Source organism: Helianthus annuus, chromosome 17 (genome assembly GCF_002127325.2).
Source record: "Helianthus annuus cultivar XRQ/B chromosome 17, HanXRQr2.0-SUNRISE, whole genome shotgun sequence".
Lineage (NCBI taxonomy): Eukaryota > Viridiplantae > Streptophyta > Magnoliopsida > Asterales > Asteraceae > Helianthus > Helianthus annuus.
This window is the reverse complement of record NC_035449.2, coordinates 17260792-17271124: the sequence shown is the minus strand read 5'-3', so window position 1 is coordinate 17271124 and position 10333 is coordinate 17260792. Positions and strand designations below refer to the sequence as shown.

At 36.3% G+C, this 10333-nt stretch overlaps 2 protein-coding genes across 2 annotated transcripts; both read right to left on the bottom strand.

Moving 5' to 3' along the window:
• Positions 1-632: 632 nt before the first annotated feature.
• On the bottom strand, positions 633-1223 carry LOC110939518. The gene has a single exon (XM_022181080.1). It carries the CDS (start codon positions 1221-1223, stop codon positions 633-635), a length of 591 nt encoding a protein of 196 aa, XP_022036772.1.
• Positions 1224-8723: 7500 nt separating this feature from the next.
• LOC110939517 (T-complex protein 1 subunit epsilon) lies at positions 8724-10014 on the bottom strand. Its single transcript, XM_022181079.1, has 5 exons — positions 9890-10014; positions 9709-9784; positions 9244-9331; positions 8982-9148; positions 8724-8891 (listed from the first exon to the last, which is right to left on the bottom strand). Exons 1-5 carry the CDS (start codon positions 10012-10014, stop codon positions 8724-8726), a joined length of 624 nt encoding a protein of 207 aa, XP_022036771.1.
• Positions 10015-10333: the final 319 nt, after the last annotated feature.

Sequence of the window (10333 nt, the reverse complement as noted above, 5' to 3'; positions counted from 1 at the left end):
ATAACTAGCTCAGAAAAATAAAAACAATGCTTTTAGCAATATTTTAGTGTTCCGGGTGATGTCCGGTTGTTCGGTTAGATACCGTTCCGTTAAAGTGCTAAGTTATACCATATAGTGTCCTTCATGTAACTTTTTGTGACACTTTCAATTCCCGACACTTAGGAAAGCATACAGGACCATTTTGCCATATTTTTGCATGTTTCTAGCATGTTAAAATGCTGAATTTTAATGATTAATGCAGAATTCTGCACTTAGAGTGGGTTTTAGGCACTTTCCGGCACTTAAACTATCACCTAGTGACGCAATTTTATGGTCCTTACTTCCCTACACTCCATACTAGTGTAGTACCTTGTCTCTGGCTCATACTGGGCCTCAAAACATTGTTTGTCTATATGCTGGCACTGTCAGCATGTTTTTGAGTTATCTGCTCATTGTGCTAATCGTGCTTTGTGCATCATGTATGTCACTAAAGTTTGTATGTAATAAATGGTGTGACAGCATGAAATGTGATGCACATGTATGCATGATAAGAAATTAGAAAACAGTTTAAGTCATCAGTTATAATTAAGCATAGTCATTAAGCATAAATCAATATTAATTAACTGTACAGACACATGCAATTTTGACGGTTGTCACAAAATACTTCCTCTAACATTTTCATATGCGGAGTTTAGACCCATAAGAAACTGTATAAGTCGTTGTTCATCTTCTTTCTTAGAAAATTGTGCATAATAACCACAACTACATGCAGGAACAGCAGATAAAGAACCGAATTCATCCCATATACTCTTGATTTTAGTGAAGTAAGCAGCTATACTACTGTTACCTTGTGAAATCTCACATAAACTCTTCTGCAACTGATAATATTTTGCTCCATTAGCCTGTCCATATCTATCATTCAACTCTTTCCAAAGTTGTGCAGCACTTTGAACATACAAAACACTTTCACTAATGTCTCTTGAGAGAGTATTGATTATCCATGAAATCACCATTTCATTGCATCTGCTCCAGAGACTAGGGTTTATAGAATTTGTGATAGTTCCATCAACAAATCCGAATTTGTTCTTCACTGATAAAGCAATTGACATTGCTCTTTTCCACGATCCAAATCCAGATCCATCAAATTGTTTAGAAACTAAAATCATTCCAGGATGATCTGACGGATGAAGATAGAGAGGATTTGAAGAATCAATTGATGACGAATTTGAATTGGAAACAGACATGATTTGAAATTGATTGAACAATAATCAATTTCGGACAGAAATGAACAGAAATCAGACGAATTGAAACGAAATTGATTGGTGATGAAAGTTAGGGTTTGCGGAAACGGAAATCAGAGAGAAGCCTGCTCTGATACCATGTTGATTTTGAAGAAATGAAGAAGAGAATGAATTGGGGAAGATTATCTCTTTCATTAACCAAAACAATATTTAACCTAATTACTTACACTTAACTGTCTAGCTTAACAGAAAACTAACTTCCTAACGGCTAACTAACTGTTAACTAACAGAATCTATCAAAGTACAAGATAACAAGCTAATTGTGTAACTTAAATAAACCAACAACAGTGAATGTTGCAGATTCAGAGAGAGAGAGAAGGGAGAAAAAGATAACAAATTAGTTTTTATAACTAGGGGTAATTTAGTCATTTAACAATAGTTAACCAAAATATTCTAACAGTGTTAAAAATTTGGACTCAAATGGTTAAGAAAAGTGGCTATAGGGACTCAGGGCATTAAACATTTTGATTTTGGACTCAAGTGGTAAAACCACTAAAACACAGGGACGCAAAAATTAATTTACCCTTTATTTTGCTTGTTTATATAAAGTTCAAGTTCGTTTATTATTTTCAAACATGTAACTCACATTTTATATTTTTACTCTAACTAGATAAAACCCCCCGCCGCGTTGCGGCCTGGGCTTACAAATTAAAAACAATACAAGTATCCGCCGGCGGTGTTCGGTTTCACATAAAGTAGAAGCTAATTGTTTGTTACATTCCGCCTAGTATGTATATACATGGTTACCACAGCGGTTCCCGTGATATTTTGTGCTTCGATAATTCTGAGTGGATGTTGTGTGACAATTAGTCGTGTACTATTACATAGGCCGATGTTTGGTTCAGATGAACATTCCCATTGCTGATGATCTACCACCTCTGCAGCCACGTCATCGCCCATTCGCCCCACACATGTTACACATAACTAATGTCACGGCCCCCGACCCGGTTTGACCCGTTTCAGGAGCCGCGGGACAGAAATCCTGCGGTATTTAATTTAGGCGACAACGGAAGTCTTTTTAAAACAGGATCTTTTAGTATTAAAACTGCTCGTTACATAATTTAGGGATAAAACCCAGTAATTTACAATAATGTGATTTCCATGGAAATCTTTATTTTTAAAACATGTTCCTTTATTTATTTATTTACATTGAGCCACTTTTCTAAGCTTGTAGTGCTTCTTGGCACTTTTCGTTCTTTGCTCACAACATATCACCTGAAACATGTTTGAAAAAGGTTTTGTCAGCGGGGAAATACTGAGTGAGTTCATTCAGGTTTTAGGACATGACCCATAGTTATAAATTACAGCATAAGAGCGATTATAATGGTTCATATCTTATTTTTATCTGGCTTTCTGTCACAATGGTGACAAGTCACAATGGTGACGATGGTCATACCACTATTAGGTCAATGAACTCTAATAGTGACGTTCCTCCCTAGTAGGTCAATGAACCTAACTGGGAGAAATAGTAATGTGCACAATACCCCACTAACCAATAAATCAAGATATCCATGACTTAGTCCCAGTAATTATAACTTTTGAAAATAGTTTGGAGTATCGTAAAACAGTTGATAAAAAGAGAATGACTCACATTGCAGATTTAACGAGCAGTGTATAAGCCTACTGATTAGCCTTGTTAACCTAATTTAAATAACCATGCACACAAAACTGGGTTAATAATCAATACAGCAATTACGATAACTCACGAGATCAAATTCTCACAACGAACGACAAAGTGCAATACTTAAACATCCATCGATTTAACGACGAACGACAAAGTATAACCCTATGTGGGCGGCACTTAAACATCCATTGGATATATTGATCAGTCGGAAAATGAATCGTAATAGCGATTGAGTGATTACCCTGATTGCGGCAGCACCTCGTGATCGTGTGTGTTTAATTGTGGACTGATTGTGCTATAACTCTATGTACACAACGAATTTCTTTGTCGAAATAAGAACAGAATTCAAGTGCCAATGTTCTGCTATTTATACTCGATTTTGGACTAGCTTACGGACCGTAAGCCTGATCCCTTACGGTCCGTAAGGGACACCTAAAAGTCCTAGGTTTGCCACGCGTGGGACTAGGCTTGCTGAGTCAATACTTTCAAGAAATTCTGTTTAGACAACGAATTTTAAAGATAATCGTCCAACTAGGGTTTACCCCCCCTGAGTTTTAGGGGCCCTGATCCTGATTCTGATTGTTCTGGAAATTTTAGGGTTAGTGCAGAATTACTTGGGTGTCTTAATTATGGTTTCCTTATTGACTAATTATCATCCTAAGTATTGATTTTAGTGAGAGTTGTTACATCCTCCCCACCTTAAGAAAAAATCTCGTCCTCGAGATTTACTGAAATAGATGAGGGTATTTCCGCTTGCCATTTCGACGGTAAAGATTTGTCTAATGCTGGTTAAAGGTAAGTTAAGATCTTGACAGAATGAAGTATTTATAAAATTTTGGTTTGCACCAGAGTCAAATAATACTTTTGTGTAACCGTTGTAAACCTAGAACGTACCGGCTATCACATCTGGAATGAGTTCTGCTTCCTGAGCAGTCAATTGAAAGGCTCTTACATTCCTCTTTGCTCCTTCTGCAGGTTTGGCGTTATTGTCAGATGGTTTGTTTAGTTTTGGACAATCTGGCCTAAGATGTCCAGCTTCTCCACAGTTGTAGCAGACTGAAGATCTCTTCCTCCTGCAGTCTTCCTCCTGATGCCCTGGAATTTTGCAAAAATTGCAATATCCCTTGCATCTTCCAAAATGCTTTCTTTTACAAGAATTGCAAAATGGACTAGTGGAAGATTGCCCATTCCCTCCTTCATTGAAATTGTTATGGTTACCCGTATGGAATACTTGGGTAATCTTTTGGGCTACTTCCTTTCTTCTATTTTCTTCTCTTGTCCGTACTAGTTCGTCAATCAGAGTATTGGCTAAATCTACCGCATCATCAATTGTGCGAGGTTTCGCAGCCTTGACGATATTACGGATTTCAGCAATCAATCCCCAAATATAACGAGAAATAAGTACCGACTCTGGCGAAGCCAGGGTTGGTACCACTCGAGCATACTCAAAAAATGTCGTAGTATACTTTCGACAATCTACATCTACCATCCGGTGGGTTAGAAACTTATTTGTCATTTGTTCCTTTTCATATTCGGGACAGAATTTTCTTTCTACCAAGCTCTTAAATTCTTCCCAATTCATCGCATAGGCCACCCTTCTTCCTTTTGCTTGTAGCACTGTGTTCCACCATTCTAGCGCCCCTTCTTTGAACAGGTTTGAGCATACATGACCTGATCATCCTGAGCACATTTACTTATGGCAATTACTGCCTCAGTTTTCTCTAACCAACGTAGTGCAGCAGTCGCTCCTTCATTGCCTGCAAACTCAGATGGTTTACAAGCAAGAAATTCTTTGTAAGTGCAACCAGGCGTTGCAACTTTTATTTTCTTAGGGAGCGGAGCTTGTCGTGGTTCATTATCATGATTAACACGATTATCGCCTTCGTTTACGCTGTTACTGAAATTGTCTTCAGAAATACATTTGCTAGGAATGATTTGTTGTGGTTCTATTGGGTTTTTAACAGCAGCAACGATTGTTGGAATAGCGTTGGCTATCCCTTGAGCAATCATTGTTGGAACAGTGTTGGCAATTCCTTGAGCAACGATATTTTCTATATCCTGCCTTGTCATATATTGATCCCCTGATTGGTGTTTAGATTGATTAATCTCGTTAACTGGTTCGTTATTAGCGTTTTCCATCTGATAACTACTTTATAGATAAATAATTAGTATACAAGAAATAGTCCAAGGTTATACTTAATTGCACATAATCACGTAAACAAACAAGATTTGTAAATTTTCTAAAATTTCATTGGTTTTATTGATTATATCATACTTTTATATACAATCATTTTATTATTTATTTCACACATACTGATTTTACTATTACTATTACATAACCATAGTTCCATAATCTCCTATTCTTTGTTAGATAATATTCTAGTAACGGCGTTCCTTCTCATCTGTCCCCCAATTCTCTTGGATTCTATTCCCAGTATCCATTGGTTCTTCAGCAAAGCGAAGTTCATTCATATTCTCGTTACTTATTGGTAGATTTAGTAAAGGTTCTGAATTGAACTGAGGAAAAAGTTTATAGGGATGGTTTTGTAACTGTATTTCACTAGTCAACCATTCGTCTATTTGCGAGTGGATTGAAGGGTTTGGAATAGCTGGTTCTAAGTTCATCGGTAGTTGTGTTTCAAAAGAATGAATAAAAACATTTTCATTATCAGGATTAATAATATTATAGTTTGCCATTGTAAAATCTAGCTCTTCCTGAGATGGTAACTCTTCCATTTGCCTAGAACCTTCCCCAATTTCTATTTTCTTGGGTTTTTTGAGAGGTAAAGCGTTGAATTCTATAGGTTCTTCTATGTCTGGTATATACCTATTGAAATCTCTGGAAACTTCTACTCTTACTGGATAGAGATTTAAATTCTGAAGGGCCTCAGACAAGTTACTCATGCTGTTTAGCAAAATACACATAATTATTAAGTTAAAATTCATAACAAAATTTTGCAGGAAAACTTTTTAAATATTATTTCATATTGGTTAACTATCAAAAAAACTAAAATTTAAAACATATTAGGTTTTTAGTTGTAATTCTTATGATTTCCCGAATAAAACTTCTAGACTGTAGATAATAAAGGTACAAATACTTGAGTCAAATTTATTTAAGAATTAATTGCTACCTTGGCTAACATATAAAGATTTGTCCATACTGTGCACAATTATTCAGATAATAGAACACTTAATCATGAAATAACAATTAATAAAAATTAAGTATTTTCTAAATACTTAATTGGCTTAAATCAGTGGCTTGATAAGTGGCTCTGATACCACCTTATTTCTGTCACGGCCCCCGACCCGGTTTTACCCGTTTCAGGAGCCGCGGGACAGAAATCCTGCGGTATTTAATTTAGGCGACAGCGGAAGTCTTTTTAAAACAGGATCTTTTAGTATTAAAACTGCTCGTTACATAATTTAGGGATAAAACCCAGTACAATAATGTGATTTCCATGGAAATCTTTATTTTTAAAACATGTTCCTTTATTTATTTACATTGAGCCACTTTTCTAAGCTTGTAGTGCTTCTTGGCACTTTTCGTTCTTTGCTCACAACATATCACCTGAAACATGTTTGAAAAAGGTTTTGTCAGCGGGGAAATACTGAGTGAGTTCATTCAGGTTTTAGGAAATGACCCATAGTTATAAATTACAGCATAAGAGCGATTACAATGGTTCATATCTTATTTTTATCTGGCTTTCTGTCACAATGGTGACAAGTCACAATGGTGACGATGGTCATACCACTATTAGGTCAATGAACTCTAATAGTGACGTTCCTCCCTAGTAGGTCAATGAACCTAACTGGGAGAAATAGTAATGTGCACAATACCCCATTAACCAATAAATCAAGATATCCATGACTTAGTCCCTATAATTATAACTTTTGAAAATAGTTTGGAGTATTGTAAAACAGTTGATAAAAAGAGAATGACTCACATTGCAGATTTAACGAGCAGTGTATAAGCCTACTGATTAGCCTTGTTAACCTAATTTAAATAACCATGCACACAAAACTGGGTTAATAATCAATACAGCAATTACGATAACTCACGAGATCAAATTCTCACAACGAACGACAAAGTGCAATACTTAAACATCCATCGATTTAACGACGAACGACAAAGTATAACCCTATGTGGGCGGCACTTAAACATCCATTGGATATATTGATCAGTCGGAAAATGAATCGTAATAGCGATTGAGTGATTACCCTGATTGCGGTAGCACCTCGTGATCGTGTGTGTTTAATTGTGGACTGATTGTGCTATAACTCTATGTACACAACGAATTTCTTTGTCGAAATAAGAACAGAATTCAAGTGCCAATGTTCTGCTATTTATACTCGATTTTGGACTAGCTTACGGACCGTAAGCCTGATCCCTTACGGTCCGTAAGGGACACCTAAAAGTCCTAGGTTTGCCACGCGTGGGACTAGGCTTGCTGAGTCAATACTTTCAAGAAATTCTGTTTAGACAACGAATTTTAAAGATAATCGTCCAACTAGGGTTTACCCCCCCCCCTGAGTTTTAGGGGCCCTGATCCTGATTCTGATTGTTCTGGAAATTTTAGGGTTAGTGCAGAATTACTTGGGTGTCTTAATTATGGTTTCCTTATTGACTAATTATCATCCTAAGTATTGATTTTAGTGAGAGTTGTTACAACTAATAAGTAATCTACAACTTAATACGTCATATAGTTAATGTTATTAAATTATCAGTTTCGATTATACCTCCACTCGTGACTGAATGACTATGTTGACCGGGTTGACACTTGATGACCACACTTGACTGAGCACTCCCTAACAGTCTCGAATCTTCATCCTGAGAACCTGATGACACTACTAATACACCTATCCGGCAATTACCACCACTGTTATACACCATTAACAGCCATATCTAGTATCTACACCACTACAACTCCATTACCATTAATCCTACTATCAACGTTGCACTAACCCACCACCAGTTCTCAATCACCACTACATCAATCATCACAGATTTATTCCTGCCTGTATTTATTTCGACCTGTAGTGTCCCCAAGGGTCTCCTACTCAACAAAGTAACAATTGTCACTAAATCAGAACCGGTGGAACACCGATGTATCCAAGAATAGAACATGCAGGTGAAGGAAGACTTACCGGAAAACTTGACGGAACCCTAACTTGGCACGAAATCTCCTGCCTCGAGATGAGAATCAGGTTCGATAGCATGCTTCAAATTGCAACCAATTAATGCGAGGCTAATACACATATATCAATTTCATAAATAAACAACGTTCCTACACGATTGTTTCCAATACAGGGGCTTATAATCCAAATTACAGTTAAAGATAAACAAATAATACAAAATAGGGGATAACTTATAACTTAACAAACCTTGATAATAATCGACGCCAAAATTCAAGTTAATGAACATTTCTCTGTTGCTATTGTTCCGCTCATGCTTCAAGTTAATTAGATTTAGTTATAAATGGATTTGCAGTCGAAGAGAGAAGAGAGTGATTTAGGTTTTTAAAGGGGATGTTTTGTGAGGTCGACTGGCAGCAGTTGCCACCATATGAAAAAGCTCAACCTCATCAAAAGGAGCCATGACCATCATGTTTGGGAGGCATGCCATGTAAGTGACATATCATAGTTGATAGAAGCCAACTGGGACAAATTATGATCACAAAATCAAAATTACACGTATAAATAATAATTTTTGTATTAGTTTGCGACATGCAGCTACCCTTGAGAAACTACTGAACGTATAATTGGTATTAAGAGGCGGAGCATCAAAGTCTGCCAAGGTTATTGCATTCATCAGTCAAAACCTACCCGTTGTGCCCATTTTGCCACCTCATGCTAGAAAGTAGAGTGATAAATACCTTAATTTGCTGGACTTTGACTGCAGACAGTGTTTCAATGGGTTGCAGACCACTATTCTCAGCAAGAGCCATGGGGGCAGAATCCAAAGCATCTTTAAATGCCCTGATCGCATACTGTCGTCAACGAAAACCAAATTCAGTATATACTGGACCCACAAAATCAAAATGCCAAGTGCAACATGATTATAATAATATTAATGATACCTGTTCAACTCCTGAATATTTATCAGCAGCAGCTTCAACTGCAATTGAGCATGAAATTTCTGCAGCTCCCCCACCATATACAATTGAGTTATTACGTATCAGATTTCTAGCAACGCACAATGCATCATGGATACTGCGTTTGGTCTCCTCTATCATCATCTTGTTACCTGATTTCGCACAAAAACATGTTTAAAAAATAATCGTTATTGTAATTAATGTCTCCATAAAATTAGTTTACACTAAACAAAATTAGTTAACTTACCTACACGAATAAATATGGTTACAACCTTTGAATTTGCACAATGCTCGTATAAAGCATTCGATCTTTTGTCATACCAAATGCCTTCTCTCTAACCAAACCAGCCTGTCATAATTAACATCTAACTATCGAACAATACAATCCAGTAATGTTGTATTCAGTTACACCTCAATAAAGAGTGTTGAAAAAGGCCTTTATGCAGGTAGTGACACCATTGATGCTAGTTACTTGCATATGTTTTCACAATTCGGTTCTTTTTATAGTTACTATATTCTGAGTTCAAATATGTTTACATATTCTTGATTTTTCCACTATTCAATTGTCTTCAATGTTAATAAAAACTGATAAAATACACCTATTATGTTCACCTTTTTATGCCAGTTACTTGTATATGTTAATCAATTCGGTCCTTTATATAATAGTTGCTATATTCTGAGTTCAAAAACTGTGTACATAGATTAAACATACCAGATCATCTTCAGGCAGAATTCCCCTTACAAATCCGTCTCTAAGTCGCCAGTTGTCCTCCTCAAGAATGTTGCATCTTTCTTGCATAAAACAAAAAATTGATATCATCAATTTCATTTCTTTAGCATGATTACTTTATTAACTACAAATTTTATAAGAAATAATAAGAAACTTTACTAACATTTGTTGCTTTGTTGAGCTCTCCAAACTCTTTAGGGTCATCTCGGGTATCTTCAGATTCAGAAAGTTCTTTAAGGATCTAGCTCTAATCTTTTTTTTTCGTTGTGGTCCTGTATACTGACTCATAGTCGATGCCAATAGATTATCAAATCAAATTATATACAAATCATCGCTCTTCGAACCTAGGATACCGAAATCAAACGGTGTCACATATAGGGATGAACTACCTAATTTGCAGTAAAAAATCATTGAATCTAAGCTCCACAAACCCTTCGCATGTAGTTGCTGATTGGTCCAACGGCGTCTAAACGTCATAGTCTTGTATATAAATAAATATTGTTTTGTAAAAAAGAATTGGGCCATCGAATTGAGCTACAAGAAATCAATACAGTAGAAACATTTTGGAGTTAGAGTTATAAAATATATCTTGTAGAAAATTGCTATT

What these genes read in the sequence shown, in the direction of transcription:
- LOC110939517 (XM_022181079.1), bottom strand. Translation starts at nt 10,014, where the DNA reads ATGAGTCAGTATACAGGACCACAACGAAAAAAAAAGATTAGAGCTAGA. An exon ending in AGCTCAACAAAGCAACAAAT is followed by an intron (nt 9,785 to 9,889) that starts GTTAGTAAAGTT and finishes TATGCAAGAAAG; the next exon opens with ATGCAACATTCTTGAGGAGG. An exon ending in TTCTGCCTGAAGATGATCTG is followed by an intron (nt 9,332 to 9,708) that starts GTATGTTTAATC and finishes TGGTTTGGTTAG; the next exon opens with AGAGAAGGCATTTGGTATGA.
- LOC110939518 (XM_022181080.1), bottom strand. Translation starts at nt 1,223, where the DNA reads ATGTCTGTTTCCAATTCAAATTCGTCATCAATTGATTCTTCAAATCCT.